The 23,653-nt window shown below is 37.5% G+C and overlaps 2 protein-coding genes across 6 annotated transcripts in view; both read right to left on the bottom strand.

The window, feature by feature from the left end:
* Positions 1 to 14,256, bottom strand: part of phyhiplb (phytanoyl-CoA 2-hydroxylase interacting protein-like b) — a 31,338-nt gene extending 17,082 nt beyond the window's left edge. The window contains exons 1-2 of one of the 4 annotated variants that reach the window (XM_058058448.1): positions 14,100 to 14,256; positions 6,360 to 6,610 (exon numbers count right to left, since the gene is read on the bottom strand). In XM_058058448.1, coding sequence (XP_057914431.1) covers positions 6,360 to 6,468 — 109 coding nt within the window. In that variant the 5' untranslated portion in view covers positions 6,469 to 6,610; positions 14,100 to 14,256. Of the gene's footprint in view, positions 1 to 6,359; positions 6,611 to 10,466; positions 10,774 to 14,099 lie in introns of those variants that run through there. The other 3 variants (XM_058058447.1, XM_058058449.1, XM_058058450.1) reach the window with 3 other exon arrangements.
* A 1,598-nt stretch (positions 14,257 to 15,854) lies between these two features.
* Positions 15,855 to 23,653, bottom strand: part of LOC131107954 (protein bicaudal C homolog 1-like) — a 63,714-nt gene continuing 55,915 nt past the window's right edge. For both annotated transcript variants that reach the window (XM_058058488.1, XM_058058490.1), the window contains exons 14-21: positions 22,576 to 22,729; positions 21,505 to 21,664; positions 21,390 to 21,429; positions 21,174 to 21,328; positions 20,952 to 21,114; positions 20,451 to 20,614; positions 20,267 to 20,366; positions 15,855 to 18,399 (exon numbers count right to left, since the gene is read on the bottom strand). In XM_058058488.1, the coding sequence (XP_057914471.1) occupies positions 18,272 to 18,399; positions 20,267 to 20,366; positions 20,451 to 20,614; positions 20,952 to 21,114; positions 21,174 to 21,328; positions 21,390 to 21,429; positions 21,505 to 21,664; positions 22,576 to 22,729 (1,064 nt within the window). In that variant the 3' untranslated portion in view covers positions 15,855 to 18,271. The remainder of the gene's footprint in view (positions 18,400 to 20,266; positions 20,367 to 20,450; positions 20,615 to 20,951; positions 21,115 to 21,173; positions 21,329 to 21,389; positions 21,430 to 21,504; positions 21,665 to 22,575; positions 22,730 to 23,653) is intronic.

Here is a 23,653-nt window from a genome sequence, read left to right as displayed (position 1 = left end):
CAAAACTTAAAAAATTATAAAACATAGATAGAAAAATATATAAATACAAATAAAAATTATAATAAAAAACTTTAATTATATTAAGAAAGCAGGAAGTTAACAAATATATCCACTTGTACTTCAGTACTTGACAAAAAATAAAAAATAAAATAAAAATTTTAAATAAAAAAAAATAAATTTGAAATAAAATTTAAAAAAATTAATTTAAAATAAAATTAAAAAAAAAATAATTTAAAATAAAATTAAAAAAATATAATAATAAAAAACAAAAAAAAAACCTAAATAATTTTAGGAAAGCAGGAAGTGAACAAATGTAACAGTTACTGATTGTAAAAGTACCAGATGGAGGGGTAGGATTTAATAAGATTTGCTTCTTCCTACTCCTTTTTGGACATGTGGAACTGTGAACTGATTATGTGATGCATTCAATGGTAATCTGATGCATGTTCAAATGAAATTAAACCATTACCATTACCATAGGTTAGCCTTGCCTAGCCTAGCCTAACCGTTCATATTGATGTACGCCAGCCTTTTAAATCCCGTCTTTGTTTGGCTGATATTGACCGTCACGCTGAGAGTGAGAAGCAGCCAGAAAGAAAAGACGGAGTGTCACAAACAATGTTCCCTTTCATCAGCGTTGCTCATTGAGCCAGAAAGCTTCCCAACAGGAAGTAGAGACGTGCTAAAAGCCTGCCATGATGAATATTTACTTGCAATAAACCTTCAGTGTTAAACAAACTGAGTGTGGGAGACAGGACAGTTCCTGCTCTAAATTACTCTAAGACGCTTTGTATTTTTTCTGGGATTTTCTTGTCATGCAAAATTGTAAATAGAGAGTGTCCTGCAGCAGCTCCTGTGTGAATGTTCACTGAATCAAAGTACATGCTGAGTCTCTCCTTCACCATAAACAGCAGCAGTAGAGTAGTTAGCATTACACACCGTTCTCTAGGTGTCAGTAACATTGCATTGATGAGACAATAGACACCAGGAAGTACGCTGTCAAATAACACGTGAGTCTATTTTATCTTATTTATGTCTAAGATGGCTTATTGTCTGTTATTATGTCTACTATATCAGTATAACGGTGCTATTTCATGTCCTGAGGGCTGTAATAATGACAATAACTGTATTTAGAAGGCCATTACCTGGTTTTCTACATAAAATATGTATTAATATTAATATTAATAAGTATTCCATTCATTTGAATATTAAATTCTATTCGGAAATTCATTGATTGTGGTCTGGTCTGGAACCAATTATCCACCATAAACAAGAAATGACACTAATTATAGGTAATTCTTGGTTTGGGGTTTTCCTATGAACAACAGCTACTTTTTTGGCACTTAGCTGACAATTTAAAGCGCTAAAATGTAGCTTCAGACATTTCAAAGTTTGATACTGGTAAAAATGGACCTCTGCAATCGATGACATCAATTTCCATGATTACATGAAAATTCCCAACATAAACAGCAGCAGTAGAGACGTTAGCATTCTACACCGGTCGCTAGGTGTTAGTAACATTGCATTGATGAGACAATAGCCACCAGGAAGTACGCTGTCAAGTAACATGTGAGTCTATTTTTATCTTATTTATGTCTAAGATGGCTTATTGAGGTAGGTAATTCTTGGTTTGGGGTTTTCCTACGAACAACAGCTAGTTTTTTGGCACTTAGCTGACAATTAAAAGCACTAAAATTTAGCTTCAGACATTTCAAAGTTTGATACTGGTAAAAATGGACCTCTGGTCGATGACATCAATTTATATGATTACATGAAAAATCCCAACATAAACAGCAGCAGTAGAGACGTTAGCATTCTACACTGGTCTCTAGGTGTCAGTAACATTGCATTGATGAGACAATAGCCACCAGGAAGTACGCTGTCAAATAACATGTCAGTCTATTTTATCTTATTTATCCTATTTGGAAATTCATTCATTCATTCTTAGTTTGGGGTTTTCCTACAAACAACAGCTAGTTTTTTGGCACTTAGCTGACAATTTAAAGCGCTAAAATGTAGCTTCAAACATTTCAAAGTTTGATACTGGTAAAAATGGACCTCTGCAATCAATGACATCAATTTCTATGATTACATGAAAAATCCCAACAATTGAAAGGCATCAATCAATCAACTAATTTGCGGGACAAATCCATCAAAAAAAAAAATAGCTAGGCTAACAAATACAGAGCAGCTAGCATGTTATGTTGTTGTCATGTTCTGATAAATGCTGATATCAAATCTAATCTCTCAGGGTATCGTCCTTTGATTACAAGCTAGCAGTTTTACTTAGCATCTATCCGGCATCCTGATTGGTGTTTTTTTTTTTTTTTAACAGGTCTCCCTCGTATCAGGATTAAAACTTGCCGGGAGGGATTTGAACGATTGCATAACTTTGTACCTCCCCGATCCGGGCTGCCTTAGAAAGTTAAAATCAGTTAGATAACACCACATTCAGACCCATTCCTGCGTTTTATGGATGCGAGGGACGTAAGATGTCAAGCGGGATGCGAGTCCAGCCTGCTCACTCCTCCAACAACACGAGCGTTGACACGGCGCGAGTTAAATGCCAGCTGAGTCATATGAGCGTTTAGCTATTAGCAGGCATTGCACATCTGAGGCTGACATCGTTCATTTGCATTTAATTAAAAAGGCACTCTTAGGGGGGAGCAACGCAGGCTTAATTAATTCACTAGTTGACCTTCCATGATGGATCAAAACAATTCACTTTTAATGGTCATACAGTGCTGCGGTGAGAGGAAGATGAGTGATATGAGGAGTCGTACACATCACGTCTTTTCCAAGCATCTTTCTTCTGGAAAAACGTTAACACTTAATGTTAACATGGCGTCTTCTGCAGATAGTGCCATCAAATCACTTTATCAGAAAAAAAAAACAATAAAGAAATACCAAACTACTCTATATTTTATATTTCATTCAACAAGATTATTTACGAAACTCCCCTGCAATTGAGTTCGATTTTAGAGATTTTGCTTTAAAGCACGAAAAAAAAAAAAAAATTTAAGTTATCCTCTCATCCCATGTGGAAGTGGTAATTTCATGGCTTCTCAAGTTTATTCATTCATTCATTCTTTCTTTCATTTTCTACCGCTTATCCTCACGAGGGTCGCGGGGAATGCTGGAGCCTATCCCAGCTGTCTTGTTGTGCAATCAGGGATTAATAGTCCAAAATATGCAACCTTTTTTTTGCTGAATTAAATTAAATTAAATTAAATTAAATTAAATTAAATTAAATTAAATTAAATTAAATTAAATTAAATTAAATTAAATTAAATTAAATTAAATTAAATTAAATTAAATTAAATTAAATTAAATTAAAAACAGGTATACCTGCGAAATATACAAACATGTACCAATATAGATTAATTCATTCATTAATTCATTCATTTTCTACCGTTTATCCTCACAAGGGAGCCTATCCCAGCTGTCTTCATTTGAGAGGCGGGGTACACCCTGGACTGGTGGCCAGCCAGCCAATCACAGGGCACATATAGACAAACAACCATTCACACTCACATTCATACCTATGGACAATTTGGAGTCGCTAATTAACCTAGCATGTTTTTTTTAGGAATGTGGGAGGAAACCGGAGTACCCGGAGAAAACCCACGCATGCACGGGGAGAACATGCAAACTCCACACAGAGATGGTGGAATTGAACCCGGGTCTCCTAGCTGTGAGGTCTGCGCGCTAACCACTTGACCACCGTGCAGACCATTTTTTAATCCTATTTTTTCTAATTAAGAGAATAATTGAGAGTCACTGTATTAGGCCAATTAAGGGATGTTCCCAACTCCCCCCCCAGTAAGCTAGTCCCAGTAACACTAACAGTAATGTTCTGCAATGACTCGACATTTATATTCATCACCACGCACACAAACATGTCTTTAGTGCATTGAAATTTCTATCACAGTGCTCTTTGTGCGTATATGTGTGCACGTGTGTGCGTATATGTGTGCACGTGTGTGCGTATATGTGTGCACGTGTGTGTGTGCATGTGTGTGTGTGTGTGTGTGTGCATGCATGACTTCTTTTCCCACAGACAGGAGGCCCAATGATGCTACATGCACTCTCCCCTTTGCTGGCTCAGCGCAGCTAACATAAGCCTCTCATGCTGCCAATTAAATATTAATGGATCTGAGGGGTAAATTTAGAAAGCCGGTACGGAGGTAGGGAAATGAATACGACCGTGACTTCAAAAACAAAGTTTGTCAGATAAGGACACTTACTTCCAGGAAAGCAATGGACGTTCTGTCCTTATCTTCCATCCTCAGCCATCCATTTTTATACAAAACATGAGCATATTCCCACAGGATGGGAATCCTTCTTAACAACTAAAGACAGTGATACCTCCAACGCTTCCACACACTCTCTGCTTCTACCGTATCTTACTTATTGTGTGGAAATATGGCATAATAACTATAAAAGCAATCTTCACTCGCTAAATGTACTGCAAAAAAAAGGTCAGTAAGGATAATTCATAATGCCGCCTACAGAGAACATACTAACTCCTTATTTCTAAAATGACAAATACTTCAACTTGCTGATATAGTTCATCTTCAAACAGCTAAAATAATGCATAAGGCTAAAAATAACCAATTAGCTAAAAATGTCGTCCAATACTTCTCTACAAGAGAGGAGAAATATGATCTCAGGGTAGAAGTACATTTGAAACACTTCTATGCTAGGACTACGTTATGCTAGCCATAGCATTTCAGTATGTGGAATCAAACTATGGAATGGATTGAGTAAGGAAATCAAACAATGCAAACAACGATGAGCCAATTCAAGAAACAATACAAGCAGTTGATGTTTGCTAAATACAAGGATGAAGAGTCTTGAACCAGATAAAAATAAAATTAAAAATAAATAAATAAATAAATAAATAAAATAAAAAATAAAGTAAAATTAATAAAATAAATTACAACCAAAAACATAACTTTTTTTTTTTTTAAAATATAAAAATATATAAATAAAAAAATAATAAAAACTTTAATTATATTAGGAAAGCAGGAAGTGAACAAATATATCCACTTGTACTTCTGTATGTGACAAAAAATTAAAAAAATTAAAAATAAAATAAATAAATAAACAAAAAACAAAAAAAATTATTTTAGGAAAGCAGGAAGTGGACAAATGTAACAGTTACTGATTGTAAAAGTACCAGATGGAGGGGTAGGATTTAATAAGCTTTGCTTCTTCCTACTCCTTTTGGACATGTGGAACTGTGAACTGATTATGTGATGCGTTCAATTGTAATCTGATGCATGTTCAAATGAAATTAAACCATTACCATTACCAAAAGTATGAAGAAAAATACATAAAGAAAAATTATTAAAGATAGCCATTCCATGACATGCAAGTCAGATCTGTGAACCATTGCACTAAAACAAGTGACAGCCATTGAGCAAAGTGTTGTTTCTCCATACACAAACACCATGTGGGTGTCTCAAGGACACACATACACTATTTCTTTCCACCTCCAAAAAGTGCAGCCAAACATTACGCCAAACAAACGTGCTCCCGCCTTGCACCTGCAGCCCAGAAAACTGGCACTGGTTCCAGTCCTGAGCGAGACCATTATGGAAATGAAAATGACAGCTTAAGTCAAGTCAAGGCAGCAAAGCACTAAGAGGATATGTTCAAGTGCACCGCGGTGATGTAGTTGCACGGTGAGGAGGCACAATGGCTGCACCGTGCCAACGTCTAAAACGGCACAAATAAATCCTCGTGTGTTGATTCTCCATTTTTACGGTGCTGTTGCAGAAACGGCGGCGGCGTGGATTCACGTGTGTTTGCAACCATGTTGGATGATGATGATGATGACTTGCTTTTTTTTTTTTTTTTTTTTTTGCACCATCACACCATGAGTGTATGTAGCTTACATTCTCCGTTTGACTGCAAACTTTGAACACACCGTGTTATTATATGCATCTATTTTGCATGACTTGAATGGGACTCATTGCACAAATGTGGATATCTGCACTAACGATGTGGCTAAGAGAGAACGCCGTTGTTCAAGGCGGGGTGGCCATGCCTGTGGTGTTGAGATAAGAATATTTTTTTTCATGCATGTGTTTGAATTTTGCAGCAATATGAAACAAAACAAAAAAAAAAGCCACTTTGTTATTCCACTCACGCACAAACCCAACCACTGAACCGGGCACCCCCATTCCCCTTAAAAGCACAATAATGGTGCAAGCTTACAAATAGCACTACAAGGGCACTACATGGACTATTTCATGTCAGCATGGGTAGATTTTAACAATGCCCCCCCCCCTACACACACACACACACTTAAATATGCATCTATATGCAATAAAGAATTGAATTGATCTCACCATCTCTCTCACAGAGCTGTATGGCATCCAGGCTCAGGTCCTTGATCATCCCCTCGCAGGGGCTCAGCGGGCTGCTGATGTTGTTGCGCGCTAAGCCTGGTACCTCCATGTCTGTGCGTGTGTGTCAGAAATACTGCTATGCTGTCAATGGCCGGGCTGAGCGGTGCGCTGGTCCACAGGAGGAGGAAGAGGAGGAGGAGGGGAGGAAGGCAGGGCTGCACGGTGGTTGGGTGGGTGGGTGTGTGTCCACGCTGGAGGAGGAAGAAGAAAGACCGGTGTTCACTGTACAGCCTCTCTCTCTCTCTCTAATTCTCTCTCTCTCTCTCTCGTTCTACGTCACAGGCTGCACTCTATTGCATCAGTGCAAATAATTATTATGGGCATGCTTGCCCATACTATTATTTATTATGTATTATTTATGTTAATATTGTAGTCCGCCATGATGAAATTCAGCTGAGTGAGTCCAAAGATTTTATTTTATTTTTTTAATTTATTTTGAACATGGGCGGCACGGCGGTCGATTGACATCACAGCTCGGAGACCAGGGTTCAATTCCACCCAAGGCCATCTCAGTGTGGAGTTTGCATGTTCTCCCCATGCATGCGTGGGTTTTTTCCGGGTACTCCGGTTTCCTCCCACATTCCAAAAACATGCTAGGTTAATTGGCGACTCCAAATAATAATAATTAATGAATGAATTAATCCATATTGGTACATGTTTGTATATTTTGCAGGTATACCTGTTTTTTAATTTAATTTAATTTAATTTAATTTAATTTAATTTAATTTAATTTAATTTAATTTAATTTAATTTAATTTAATTTAATTTAATTTAATTTAATTTAATTTATAATATAATTATTATAATTATTATTAATATAATAATAATTTGATAATTTGACAATTTGACAATTTGATAATTTGATGATGTAATAATTTAATAATTTAATAATTTAATAATTTAATAATTTAATAATTTAATAATTTAATAATTTAATAATTTAATAATTTAATAATTTAATAATTTAATAATTTAATAATTTAATAATTTAATAATAATTTAATTAAAAAAGCGGTGGAAAATGAATGAATTTTTTTGCCGCCCATAAAAGAAAAAACTAATTTATAAAATAAAAACAAAAAGCTTATACTGGACAAATACATTAAAAAATAAGAAACCATAGCAACTATTGTAGCAACCCCAGCTTTAACCAAAATAGCTCATCCATCCATTTTCTATGCCGCTTACCCTCACTAGATTTAAAATTTAACAGATACATTTCCCAAACTAGCGGCGATACCTGAATTCTACTGAGTATCGACTCGAAAACAAAATCAGCAGTGACGTACATCGCTAATGCAAAAGAGCTAACGTCAATAACAAAAGTGAGACTGATTCAATGCATCCTGCGCTACAAGTGAGTGTGTCTTCACGAGCATGACGAGTTCAGTGGATTAGTGCTGAGACATTCCATGAATCGAACTAGTCCTTTACGTAAGGAGATTATCCCGGGTTCTCCTCCTCCGGTTCTCTGGGCTGCGTCAAAACCAGAGCGAGGTTCACATCATCCGGTCCATTAAAGACGACACTGTGTGTCTGTCTGGAAGTGTGGATGATGGGGTGGCTGGAGCTCAGGTGCTAGTGGGCTAATGATGCTGGGGAGGGAAAGGACCCCCCCTTGACGTACGGCTTCATTTAATGGCTTCACATCTGCCTTCTTTTTCCGCCTGATTGATGCTTAATTAGCCGCTTCTTGGTCATATTAGCATATGATGAGACACGGTGCCAGAATGCAGTGTATCCTCATTTAATGGGCGGGGCTTGTATTTAGTTAACCCTTAGATGCACGAGTGACTGGACCCTCAAAAATCACCCATACTAGAATCAATGTGTTTTTATGCCAATTTTGCCATTTTGGTTAGGAATAATCACTTGTATGATATTTGGTATTATATTTAGGACCACACGAGAATGATTTCATGTTAGAAACATCTTCATTTTTCACTTTTTGACATCTTTGAAAAAGAAAATGACCCCGTACAACAATAGAAAATGTGAGGATCCATTGTGTGTTGCATAAAGGTAAGTTAAAAATGTGAACGGCATGATATCAAAAACATGTTTTTTGAGGAATACCTGGAATATGAAATGATAAAAAAAAATTATTACGAAGATATTTCAAGAAAACAACCTGACCGGGTCATTTTTGACCCACTTATGCATCTAAGGGTTAAAGGTCAAGTATTGTAGTACTTTTTCACCCATTTTAAATAAGTCTCATCTTAAAAGTGCATTTAGTAACACACCAAAACATCGTGTTATCATCTTTCTTCTTGTATTCTGCAAGCGTTTGGTGGTCTATTCCTTAAATTGTTTTTATTAGCGGCTCACAGGAAAAGGGGACAAGGGGCAGGGGTCTCCCAGAGGTCAAGTGTATGATAGAGGGAAGGCAAACACATGAGCTCCAGGCGCTAACATTATTTGGTCATGTTAAAGTCGGGAGTCATTTTCACACGTGGCTCTCCCAAAGCACTGAGTGTCACTTCCTATTTGTTTTTGTCTTCCTCTCAGTTACACAAAGCACCCGGAGGAGAGGCAACGGGGTGTTTATGCATTCTGTTGGACCATGGATTGTGTAGCGGTGCCCCTTGAGACTCCCAAGGGACGCTGCTTAATATGATAGGAGCGGGTGAGGGGGGTGAGGATAGTTGAATACGTTTAGAGGAGATGCCAGTTTGCTAAGCTAACTTCAGTTATCTTTACAGGCAACATTAAATATTTTTTTGTTGCTAAACAGCAGGGAATTCCACCAAATGCTCCTGACAGGCCCCAACTGGAGGCCCCAACTATATTGTATTCCCTGAGGGGAGGGCCTTGTCATAGAAAAAATATATTTACATTTATCTGCTATAAATATAACAAATATTACCTTACTATCCAACCGACCAACAAATAACGAACAGAGAAATAACAAACAAATAAACCAATCCACAAATTCACTGATCAAGAAAACATCCTACAAATAAATCAACACAAGCCAACCTATAACCAACTACCTGACAAAGAAACCACCCAAATAACTCACGACCAAAAAAACAAACTAAACTAACTGACAAAGAAACCAATCATCAAACCAACTGAAACCAACAAAGAAACCAACCAAACAACCAACTAGCTAACCACTGAAGAAAACAACCAACAAACCGACAAAGAAACCGACTATCTCACTAACCACTGAAAAAAAACAACCAACTAATTGACAAAGAAACCAACTAGTTAGCTAACCACTGAAGAAAACAACCAACTAACTGACAAAGAAACCAAATAGTTAGCTAACCACTGAAGAAACCAACCAACTGACAAAGAAACCAACTAGTTAGCTAACCACTAAAGAAACCAACCAACCAACTGACCAAGAAACCAACTAGTTAGCTAACCACTGAACAAACCAACCAACTAACCGACAAAGAAACCAAATAGTTTGCTAACCACTGAAGAAACCAACTAGTATCTAACTAACCACTGAAGAAACCAACCAACTGACAAAGAAACCAACTAGTTAGCTAACCACTGAAGAAACCAACCAACTGACAAAGAAACCAACTAGTATCTAACTAACCACTGAAGAAACCAACCAACTGACAAAGAAACCAACTAGTTAGCTAACCACTGAAGAAACCAACCAACTGACAAAGAAACCAACTAGTATCTAACTAACCACTGAAGAATCCAATCAACCAACTGACAAAGAAACCAACTAGTTAGCTAACCACTGAAGAAACCAACTAGTTAGCTAACCACTGAAGAAAACAACCAACTAACTGACCAAGAAACCAACTAGTTAGCTAACAACTGAAGAAAACAATCAACTAACTGACAAAGAAACCAACTAGTTAGCTAACAACTGAAGAAAACAATCAACTAACTGACAAAGAAACCAACTAGTTAGCTAACAACTGAAGAAACCAACTAGTTAGCTAACCACTGAGGAAACCAACCAACTAACTGACAAAGAAACCAACCAAGTGACAAAGTAAGCTAGTTAGCAGATGTTAGCATAAAGTCCCAACAGCGGTGTGATTGGCGACCATTGGCATTGCCACTCACAGTAACGTCTCCAAAGATGAAAAGATGTCATTCCCAAACCTCCAAATGAGCTTAGTCTGCCCCAACGCCCTCCTGTGTGTTGTCTGAGAGCACAGAGCAGCTTTAAATCACTTAAGGAACGATTGTAATCCAGATTTATTGTTAGCTGGCTTTATTAGCATTATGGCATGGAGCTTCTCAAAGCCAAGCTAAAAACACAGCATAGGCTAAAAGTGGTCCTCCTGGTCGTCCTGACGACGATGAAGAAGAAGAAGAAGAGGTGCTTCCAAAGACTCGGGGCTTGACTGCATGACCTACATGTGGACTCTGGGAGTGAAAACAAGCTTGCGTTTTCATGCACGTTGCAGGATTAGCACGCTAGGCTTACGGCAGCTAGCAGAACGTATAAGTCCCACTAAGCTCATAATCACCGCTGCATTCAAATACAGTAGGAAAAACATCTCTCAAGGCCTTTACTTTGCTTTTGAAGATTGAAGATTGAAGGACTCGACTCCAGAGTCCTTTCCTGAAGGTCACACATGTGCTCCTGTTGAAGATGCAACATGCACACGTGAACACGGAGAAGCTCGGCCTCCATTAAGCTCTTCTGCATGGACTTAATAAGACCCAGCTTGTGTGCTGGACTTACCAGCTGCCTCCTGCTGTGTTTAAATACCTTCATTTCCAAAAGAGCTTTAGGCCCGATAGCCACAGATTAGCACACAGCATCCGTCCAAATGACTTTTCTTTTCATTTCAACTTCATAAATATCATAAAAGTGCTGGACTAATGCACTAATAATGCGTGACAACAAAAATAGTTGATTGTTATGCACGCCATGATTTGCCCTATTTGCCCCTGTTAACCAAGAGGAGGAGGAGGAGGAGAAGGAGAAGGAGGAGGAGGAGGAAGGGGATGGTTCCTACCTCCGTCCATCATCAGCCAACCTCATCCCCTCCAGCCTCAGTCATCCTGGGTTAGGATCAGTCCCCCGATGTGGGGGAAGAGGGGGGGGGGGATGCACACAGAGTCCCATAAACAGACAAAAAAAAATACAACTTCCATCAGTTGTATCCTTACACACAATCATCTAAAAATCACCTAAAAATTAAAAAAAAAAATTCTGAATCGAGTTGTGACCTGTGTGTGTGTGTGTGTGTGTTGGGGGTGTCATTTTTTTAATGCAAGAACCACTTTGATATTTTGTAAGACATGTAGAGATGCTAAAATGGTGTACCTAGCATCTCTAGAAAAAAAACACACCTCAGCTTTCTGACTTTATTGTTAGTATCAACTTTGCTCTTTTTCCCCTTTTTATGCAATTTTTAAAAATTTTCCAATTATTTCAACTTTATTCTTAAAATATTTTTGTACATTTTCTTTTCATAGTATTAAGTCTCCCATGATATTTTGACTTTATTCTTATAATTTTTCTAATTTTCTAGTATTCCTTGGTTTCTTGTAATAGTACGACTTAAAAAAAATAATAAATATTTTATATTTAATATATTGAATATTATATTTATGTTATAGTATAGTATGTATATATATTATATTTATTATATTTATATTTAATATTTCATCTTCTACATATGTTACTAAAGTGATATTTTTTCCGCCAAATTGCAACTTTTTATGTTTTGTTTGTTTTTCATAGTATTTCTCTATAATTGATGTTGATGCTACTTAAAATGATGTTAATTTTCCTGTTAAATTATTTTTTTATTATACTTTTACTTTTTTACTACTATGATAAAAATTACTGCTGGTTTTTACGACGGAGTGAAAGGGCCACATTAAAAAAAAAAGGCTAAAATTTATGAGAAAAAAGTTGTAATATTACTTTTGCCCAAGGCCAAAGGTCGCATACGTCTCCCATTTTTATAGCAGTACCTGTAAATACTACGGCGTATTTAAATAATCACAGATTTTTGTACATTTCTGAGAATAAAACCGTAAATGTACCTGATAAAAACTTGTAATATTACAAAAATAAAGTCATACATTTTCTGGAAAAAAAATATTTTTTGGACTTTTGGCCTCGGGCATGTGGAGGGGGGCGGGGCAAGGAAGGCGGAAGTGAGAATGGCTAGCTCAACATGCATCAACATGCTAATCTAAATGCTAACTGCTGTTTTGCATCACGTTATGAATAAAAAGCTTGCCTAAAGCAAGAGAAACGTTCCCTTCTACATTGTCATAAATTTATCAATTTATTTCTTGAAAATCTTCATATTTTTTCCATTTTTGCTGTTGTTTTTGTTCTTTTTTTCTTGTAAAATAGTATTTTTTGAATGTGCTGTGGGCCAAAAAAAACAAGATCCAAACATCCCAACTTTGGACACCCGTATGATAAGATCATATTTGCTGTGCTGAATCCAAAATGCAACAGATGTGCAAAGTGGAAGGATGGCGGCGGCGATGGCGGATGCTACAGTCTTCAACCTGTAGAGGTCAGAGGTTACGCTTGTGCAACATTTTGACATTTGTGTGCCTGGCTGAAGAAACCAACTAGTTAGCTAACAACTGAAGAAACCAACTAGTTAGCTAACCACTGAAGAAAACAACCAACCAACTAACTGACCAAGAAACCAACTAGTTAGCTAACCACTGAATAAAACAACAAACTAAGTGACCAAGAAACCAACTAGTTAGCTAACAACTGAAGAAAACAACTAGTTAGCTAACCACTGAAGAAAACAACAAACTAACTGACCAAGAAACCAACTAGTTAGCTAACAACTGAAGAAACCAACTAGTTAGCTAACCACTGAAGAAAACAACAAACTAACTGACCAAGAAACCAACTAGTTAGCTAACAACTGAAGAAACCAACTAGTTAGCTAACCACTGAAGAAAACAACCAACCAACTAACTGACCAAGAAACCAACTAGTTAGCTAACCACTGAAGAAAACAACCAACTAACTGACCAAGAAACCAACTAGTTAGCTAACCACTGAATAAAACAACCAACTAAGTGACCAAGAAACCAACTAGTTAGCTAACAACTGAAGAAACCAACTAGTTAGCTAACCACTGAAGAAAACAACAAACTAACTGACCAAGAAACCAACTAGTTAGCTAACAACTGAAGAAAACAACTAGTTAGCTAACCACTGAATAAAACAACAAACTAAGTGACCAAGAAACCAACTAGTTAGCTAACAACTGCAGAAACCAACTAGTTAGCTAACCACTGAATAAAACAACAAACTAAGTGACCAAGAAACCAACTAGTTAGCTAACAACTGAAGAAACCAACTAGTTAGCTAACCACTGAAGAAAACAACAAACTAACTGACCAAGAAACCAACTAGTTAGCTAACCACTGAATAAAAGAACAAACTAACTGACCAAGAAACCAACTAGTTAGCTAACAACTGAAGAAAACAACTAGTTAGCTAACAACTGACAAAGAAACCAACTAGTTAGCTAACCACTGAAGAAAACAACAAACTAACTGACCAATAAACCAACTAGTTAGCTAACAACTGAAGAAACCAACTAGTTTCAAGAAGTTTTCCTTTCAGGAATAGAAAGAGATGAAATGGAATATTATGAATGCAAACATAATATAGTATGTAGTATTCATAAATACATACAACAGGTTTATGTGTCATAAAGCGAGCATATTGTCAAACTTCACACTCACGTCCTCGTTCACACTTTTCCTGCAGAGGCAATCTGCTAACGTGATCCAGCAATATTGCTGGACATCAAGTGGGAAGCTTGCCTACAGACATTTGAAATAAAATGGTTGTTATTTTTTTTTTCCGTGCATCTCAGCCCATCGGTAACAACCACGGTCCTCCATCTTGACCGTCAAGACGAAATGTGACATCAAGTGACATCTCAAACCAAGCGGCACCCTAATGATTGTTTTGCACAGCAGCCGCCGACATCTTAACACACGCTAACCACTGTTTACATCGTCTGCGGTGCGGTGGCGTGACACCCCACTCTCACAAAGGCAAAGCTGGTGTGCAAAGTGTGTGGATTGCCAGCGAGTCACACGCTGCTGCTGATCAACACGCTTCAGTGAAGGCCACCTGTTTGGGTGTACGCCATCTTCCTCACCATATGATCCGCTATTTCATGCCATCAACCACTGTGTTACTGTGTTATATATACATTTACATTCACTTGGTCATGGAATTCATTATTATAGCATTGGAAGAATTTATTACTTATCATTTTATATTTTTCATTTATATCACAATTGTAAATATAATTTTTATTTTTATTTAATTTATTATTTATTAGTTAATGAGGACTTGCTAAGTAAACAATAATATACAAGTTAAATCAGAAGAAACATATTTTTTAATATTTATATCATTGTAAGAATTTATTACTTATATTTCTTATTTATAATCACAATTTTAAATATATGTTAAAAATATTTGTATTTAATATATTATTTATTAGTGGATGAGTAAACAATAATATACAAGCTAAATCAGAAGAAACATCATTTTAAATATTTATATTTAAAATGTTTTAAATGAATTTATTACTTATCATTTTATATTTTTTATTTATAATCACAATTTTTAATATATATTTTAAAATATTTTTATGAAATATGTTATTTATTAGTGGATGAGAACTTGCTAAGTAAACAATAATATACAAGTTAAATCAGAAGAAACATCATTTTAAATATTTATATAATTGTAAGAATTTATTACTTATCATTTTATTTTGTATTATAATCACAATTTTAAATATATATTTAAAAATAATTTTATTTATTATATTATTTATTAGTTGATGAGGACTTGCTAAGTAAACAATAATATACAAATTAAATCAGAAGAAAGACCATTTTAAATATTTATATCATTGTAAGAATGTATTACTTATAATTTTATTTTTTTATTTATAAGCACAATTTTAATTATATATTTAAAATTATTTTTATTTAATATATTATTTATTAATTGATGAGGACTTGCTAAATAAACAATAATATACAAGTTAAATCAGAAAGAAAGAAACATCATTTTAAATATTTCTTTCAAAAGTCATCAAGCTAAAAAAAATCATATAATTAATAATTTTGGTAAGTTCTTTTTTTTTTATTCCTAAAATTTTAAATACTATTTATTAGACATTATTTTTCCTCTATCTGTAGCAAGTATATTTTTTAAAGCAGCAACACTGCCCCCTTGAGGCACTGAGCCAATCACACTCAATACACCTCCTGTTCATGTTACCATTGTTACCAATTGTTTCTATTCAACCCTCACTAGCAAATATAAATATAAAAACATCTTGGCTGGCTTAATTCCACCTAAAAAGACATTGGACAAAGTGAGAATAAATGGAGAATATATATGATAACAGCAGAACAGATGGAATAGTTAGAAAAAAAACAAAAACAAGCAAAGGAAGATTTTGCATATATTTATTACCTTCATAAAGTCGAGAATGTTTTTTGCCTGATTGATGGCTTGAGTTTTGTTCTGGAATCCAACTGGCATTGAACACAACTTTTGGACGATTCTGCATAAAATCCTGACAGAATGAAAAAGACGTTGCACAAATGTTACACACTTTAGTTTTTAGTGGTTTTTGACACCAAACTGCAGTACAAAGAGAGAGATGTTTATGTGGCAATTCAGTAAACTTTCGTACACGAAAATAAAACCTTCCGTAAGGAGGTGGGAGGACAACAAATGTCTAATGTAGGCGAGAACACGAGTCACAACATAGCGTAGTGCCACTGTGAGTCAGACCCGACTAGGCCTGGGATCCAATCTTTCGTTGTATCAAATAAAAGAACACAAAGAATAAAATTAGCCGGTTAGCATCAGCAACCGTGTCAGATCATGTTATTAAACGTGAAAACCACGTTGACCACGACTCAAATCACATCAGAGGAGGCAAATGTGGTTTAAAAAAACGAGAAAAGGGAATGTTGGGAATCATTGCAATGAAAGCAAGGCACTGCTTTGTTTGGCTGCTGGTGCTTCCATACTGGAAAGGCGGTCATTCCTAATAGCTGATTTTACATTTTAATACTGAATAGAAACATAAAAACATCCAAAATACCATTGATTGCACTTGGGGTATCTTCTTCTGCATAGTTAACGAACGCTTCAGGACACTTCATGTATACCGCTCGTTATCTTGCTTCATTAAATGGAGCTAAGGCAGCTTTTCATGGCTTTTTTTTAATTAAAATGTTTTAAATTTTTTTACAGAAAGACGTACACGTAAGCCCAAAATAATTTATACCCTAGCCAAATATGGAGTTAAAGTAATTTTTTTTAATTTGTGACATGAAAATTATGGAAGGATGTGACACAAACTAATTAAAATAACATTTGGGATATTAAGTAAAATATTTTTACTATTTTATTCTCATTAGTTAAATTATTTTAATTAATTATTTTATTTTTTATGGTTATTTTTATTTGTGACATGGAAATTATGGAAGAATGTGACACAAACTAATTAAAATAACATTTGGGATATTAAGTAAAATAATTTTTGCTATTTTATTCTCAGTATTTAAATTATTTTATTCAATTATTTTAGTTTTTATGATTATTTTTATTTGTGACATGGAAATTATGGAAGAATGTGACAAAAACTAATTAAATTAACATTTGGGATATTAAGTAAAATAATTTTTGCTATTTTATTCTCATTAGTTAAATTATTTTATTCAATTATTTTATTTTATATAAATTCTTTTATGAGTATTTTTAGATTTTTTTTCCATTCAGGCCTATGAATAATTAGTTGATATTTTCTATTTTTTGTGGTTATTTTCTGGCTGGAAATGAAAGAAAAACTGCTAATGGATAATTTTGTCAATAAAAGTGAAATGTGATATTAAAAAATATTAATTGGTAGAAATATTTGGTAGAAATATTGGTAGAAATATTTAAAAATATTGGTAGAAATATTTTTCCAAAATATCAGCAGACTTATCAAAATTTATTCATTATTATTTTTCTAAATTTGAGTATATGAATCATTTTGTACATAATAAAAATGGCAAATATGTTTCATAAAAATGGCCGATGCAACTTTCTTGTGTCATTTCCAGCTCCAAATATTCCCTTTTTTAACAAATATTTACTCACTAAAATCATTTTGGGCTTAAATGTAGTCACCAATATGAGGGGGGGGGGGGGCATTGTGAGATTTTGAGCCCACGCCGACAAAAAACGGTTCCTTATGAACAAACGGACAAAAACACGAAATGACAATAATACGCACAAAATAATCATTCATTAGGTATAAAAAATACACATGTAAACTGATTAGCATTACAATCCCACCCCTTCCCTTAACATGGTAGAATAATGAATACAAAATATTTGTTTTTTTTATCACTTGGTGTGGAAATACACACAAGATGGCGGCCGAGCATCAACGCCGAACCTCCCAATTAAAAGCCCTTTTTGGAGTCCATGACGGTCACGATGATGACCTTGCAGACCTACTTTGATCTTCATCCAGGCTAAGTGCTAACATTTCTTTGGCTTGGGAGCAAAAAACCAATGCAAAGTTCTTCTTCATATCATGAAGGTTTTCACAGGCAAACGTTTAGCAATATTAAAGTGCTAAATATTAAAGTCACTGACACGGCTGCAGCCGCATCACCGGAAGGGAAAGGATCCGACTAAACCGTTCTGCCTGCACCTTCTGGAGTAGCCTAAAGAACGCTGAACTTCCATGTTGCTTCCCGAACTTCTTTCCACGTCGTGCGGACAACTATGGCTTGTCATTCATTCTGGAAAAATAGTCTTTAGTCCGAAAGAGGCCAAGGAAGCGGCATCCAGGATGGGACGGTTCTGGGAGCGCCTACCACCTCCCGCTGACGCTGGCCATATCGGCGTGGAACTGACGGGAGAGGCGACCGCTGGCGCCCCCTTCCAGGAAGGAGGACCTGATGGGGGGCTCAAATAGCTTCCGACGGTTCTTGTTGAGTTCTGTGAACACATCAAAGTCGCATTAGCAAAGAAATCCACTACCTCTAGTACCGAGGCTAAGATAGATGCTAATGGTTTGCTTTATTTATTCGTTGATTTCAAATATGACCTTACACAATTCAACACGTCCGAAAAGAAAAACCTGAACAATTATCATAGACAAAAAGATTGGACTTCTGGAGGCCTACATACTAGGAAAACACTGGGAATGTTGGCTACAACGCAGTTAGCATGTTGGCAACCGTACGGTTAGCATGTTGGTCACCGCAAGGTTAGCATGTTGGCAACCGTACGGTTAGCATGTTGGCTACCACGCAGTTAGCATGTTGCCCACCAATTGGTTAGCATGTTGCCCACCACACTGTTAGCATGTTGGCTAGCACACAGTTAGCATGTTGGCCCGCAATTGGTTAGCATGTTGGTCACCACATGGTTAGCATGTTGACCACAGCATGGTTAGCATGTTGGTCACCACACGATTAGCATGTTGGCTACCACGCAGTTAGCATGTTGGCCACCATGTGGTTAGCATGTTGACCACAGCAAGGTTAGCATGTTGGTTACCACGCAATTAGCATGTTGGACACCAGGCAGTTAGCATGTTGACTACCACGCAGTTAGCATGTTGGCCACCAAATGGTTAGCATGTTGGTCACCACACAATTAGCATGTTGGCCACCACGCGGTTAGCATGTTGGCCACCACACGGTTAGCATGTTGGTCTCAAGGTTAGCATATTGGCCACCAAATGGTTAGCATGTTGGTCACCACACAGTTAGCATGTTGGCCACCGCACGGTTAGCATGTTGGCCACCACGTGGTTAGCATGTTGGGCACCACATTGTTAGCATGTTGGTCACCACACGGTTAGCATGTTGACCACAGCATGGTTAGCATATTGGTCACCGTACGGTTAGCATGTTAGCCAATGCACGGTTAGCATGTTGGTCACCACACAGTTAGCATGTTGGCAACCGTACAATTAGCATGTTGACCACCACACGGTTAGCATGTTGGCTACCACACAGTTAGCATGTTGCCCACCAATTGGTTAGCATGTTGACCACCACACGGTTAGCATGTTGGCTACCACACAGTTAGCATGTTGGTCACCACACGGTTAGCATGTTGACCACCAATTGGTTAGCATGTTGTTCACCACACGGTTAGCATGTTGGTCACCACGTGGTTAGCATGTTGGCAACCGTACAATTAGCATGTTGACCACCACACGGTTAGCATGTTGGCTACCACACAGTTAGCATGTTGCCCACCAATTGGTTAGCATGTTGACCACCACACGGTTAGCATGTTGGCTACCACACAGTTAGCATGTTGGTCACCACACGGTTAGCATGTTGACCACCAATTGGTTAGCATGTTGGTCACCACACGGTTAGCATGTTGGTCACCACGTGGTTAGCATGTTGACTATAGCATGGTTAGCATGTTGGTCACCAATTGGTTAGCATGTTTGTCACCACTCGGATAGCATGTTGGCCACCACACGGTTAGCATGTTAGCCACCGCAGGGTTAGCATGTTGGTCACCACACGGTTAGCATGTTAGCCATCATTTGGTTAGCATGTTGGCCACACAGAGAAGAGATGGAAAAGATCTGGGATGGAATCAGCATGTGGGTTTGAACTCCGGCTTCCTCCCACATTCCAAAGACATATATGATAAGTTAATTTTTGTTTAATTAGGTTGTTTGTCTCATTGTTTGCCCTGCGATTGTGACCACTGCGATGAAGAATGAGTCGGTGCAGCAACAAAAAGGCCCGCTCACGTACATAGAATGTCCATAAATCCACTTTAAATCCATCAACATTCATTGGGTACTTTACTGTATCGTATTGGTAAATACCAGAGATGGCCAGTAGCATTTTCCTGCGGGCGCCAAAAGTGGTGATGCCCAATTCCTTCAGATCCTGGTCGGTCAGAGTCAGGAATGTCTGCAGGTCGATCTGGAAGTCACAACAACATATTCAGTCCCCGCTCTACTCACGTTCTACCTGCCACAAGGAGCAGCATTGTCTCCTACGCTTCACCTCCTGTTGCTGGAAGACGTCCGTGTACTTCCCCAGGCCCAGCTTACTGAAGAGCTCAGGCAGGTCAGAACCTTTGAGGGAGGAGTTCAGGCTGCAGCCGTTGCTCCCCGTCACCGAGGAGATGCAGTCCATGTAGTTGCTGCTGCTCAGGTAATGTTCCGCAGCTGGCCGGAACGCCGTTCATGCGGAAGAAGAAGAAGAACGCGCCAAAAACGACATTAGAAGCATAGCGTTCATGCACATTCAATGGATAAAATACATCATGTCATGCTGTGAAATCACCGTGGCAACCACGCACACACATAAACGAGAATTGGCTTCACTGGCCAGGAGTAACAGCGCGGAATGGCGAGCAGCTGCTAACCCAGAGGGTGCGTTTAGCTCAATAAAGGGAGGCCATTTTGGATTAGGTGCCACATAAAGCGCACAGTGGCTGACTTTCAGCCAATCACAACTCAACGCCACGGTAACGGACTCGACCCAAGACGTGCTGCAACACACCGGATTTGTTCTGCTTCCTCTTCGGGCTGCTCACAGTGGCGGGGAACTCGGCGTGGGCCTGCAGCCCGTTTGACGTGCCGTTCCTCTCCCGCCAGTTGTCGGAGTCGCTGCCGTTAGCCACGCCCTCCCGGCTGCTGGACCGCGACAAGGACAGCGGGGAACCCTGAAAAGGAAATCCAGGTATTAGACAGATCCCATGGAAAGATTAAATAATGCACCGACCTCGTATGTGGTGCTCATGCTGGGCTTGTAGGACACGTGATTGGCTCTCCTCAGCTCCTTGATGGTTTCCGCCGGCATGGATTTCGAGAAACCGAGACCGCTCCATGTGTTCGTCGGGGTTCGAACCTCCGTCACCACGGGTTTCTTCAACATAGCTGCAGGAAGACACACGTTAATCCCGTCTTTATTGACAGACTCTAACTAATGTCCGCTCACCTTTGGTTGCTAGGAGCTTCTTCTGTTCATAGTCAAAAGCCTGCAGAGAAACAGCGGCCATGATTATTCATACAAATACAAGAGTTTGATTTCGGTTTTGGGTGTTTGTGTGTACCTGCATGTTGGCGAAGGACGTCTGCGGCCCCAGTCTGATTCGCTCTCTCTCGTTCTGCTGCGCCGCCCTCTCGGCCGCCCGCTCACTGCCCGGCGCCCTCTTGTCAGCCACGGGACTGTCTGAAGAACTGGACTCGGCGTCCGACAAGAGACAGTCGGAACTGCACACGACACACATGAATCATTGCCAGGAATACCAGGTGACAAGATTTAAACCCAATATATAATATTACAGTATTTTAACTTAACTTTATTTCATTTGTTTTCATTCAGAACAATCATCATTTACTGAATACCAGTTCTTCCAGTATTTAAACACAGTTTGAATTATTATAATTATTATTATTTATTATTATTTATTATTATTTATTATTATATTGTTATATTATATTATATATTATTATTATTAATTGTTTAATTTCTTCTGGTATTTAAATATATATCTTCTTAAATGTAAACGCATTTTGGTGAGTATTAGTCTAATTTTATTTATTTGTATTTCTGACAGAATGTAAGCTTAAAATATTTTTAACTTAATAATAATAATGTAATAATATATATATATATATATTTAATAATTAATAGAATATATATATATTTAACTGCATTTCAGCCAGTATTTGAATGCGGTTTTATTTATTTTTGGTTTCATTTAAACAGTTTTTCTGGATGGACATATAACTTAAAAATAATTATTATTTTATTTTATTATTCATTTTCATATTTTTATATATTTTTTTATTTAGTTTTTATTTAGTTTTAGTTATTTTTGCATTTCTGAGAGTATTTGAATCCTATTTTATTTGATTTTATTTAAAACAAATTTTAATTACTTTTATTGCATTTCTGCCAGTAATTAAACAACTAATTACATTTGGTTGAATTTCTGCCAATATTTAATTGAATGTAATTGCATTTCTGTCAGTAATTGAAGTGTACTACAATATTTTTTGTAGCAATCCTACAAAATTGTTGTTGTTGGAGTTTCTAAAGTAAAAAAGTACAAATCCATCTTTTTTTGCACATGGACTCAATAATGTGTGTGACTTAAACATCTTAAATCCCAACATACTGTAGGTGGGAATTCTTGGTGCCTTGCAGGAGCTCCACGGCTTGTCGTTTTCCCGATGATGTCTTGCATGACGCCAGCATCTGCTTCAGCTCGCTGCCGTTGGCCGAGTGAGAGGGGCTCCTGGGCATGCCCACCTCCACAAATGTGTCAGACCCTACACACACACACTTAGTATTCCTCTTTATCGGAAAAAAAAACGCTGCATTAAAAGTCCCGGCGGGTTTGTGGATTAGTGGAAAAACACCCATCTGTAATTCAGCTTCCAGAGTTACAGGAAGTGTAAAGAAGCAACACTTTTTGAATATGCACGGCCATGAAATAACATGATGTCAGCCCATTTTAAAGGAGATCTCTTGGGATTCACGTTGGAGGCGTCCGCCACGCAAACAATAGGGCGAGCCAGTCCAAACACACCGTGTGACACAGGAGGAGGTGATGGAAGGAAGGAGGGAAGGAGGGAAGGAGGGAGAGGAAACCTGCCCGTGACGCACCACATCAGGGAGGACGGGTTCGGTAAACAGTGGAGGAAAAGGAGACGCGTGAGAGAGAAGAACCGAGGGGGAAAACCGCCTGAGCAACAAGAGGAGGGCTGAAGCTAACGTCTCCATGATGATAAACTCTGGCAGATCAGGGACGAGTTCACTTCAGGTGTTTTTGAAGGTTAATGTAGGTAACAAGAGGAGAAAAAGATATTTTACATCATAATATAAAATAATAAAGTACCCCACAATATAACAAAAAAGTGTATTCATTCATAAATGTGACATTTTAAACTTAACAAAGCATCCACACTATGCCCTGATTACAAGCTGACAGGTGAAATGCTTTTTTTTCAGTTTTAAACAAGCATCTAAAGGGAACGCCTTTTTATGTGTCTGTAGCTTTAATGCTAATGAGCTCTATGCAAGAGTGTGTGTTTTTTCATATACACTGTAACTTTTAATTGTTCAAGGTAATAGATACCATTCATTCATTCATTTTCTACCGCTAATCCTCACGAGGATATGCTGGAGCCTATCCCAGGCGAGAGGCGGGGTACACCCTGGACTGGTGGCCAGCCAATCACAGGGCACGTATA

Source organism: Doryrhamphus excisus, chromosome 20 (genome assembly GCF_030265055.1).
Source record: "Doryrhamphus excisus isolate RoL2022-K1 chromosome 20, RoL_Dexc_1.0, whole genome shotgun sequence".
Lineage (NCBI taxonomy): Eukaryota > Metazoa > Chordata > Actinopteri > Syngnathiformes > Syngnathidae > Doryrhamphus > Doryrhamphus excisus.
The sequence above is the reverse complement of the archived record's forward strand: the minus strand, read 5'-3'. Positions and strand labels throughout refer to the sequence as shown.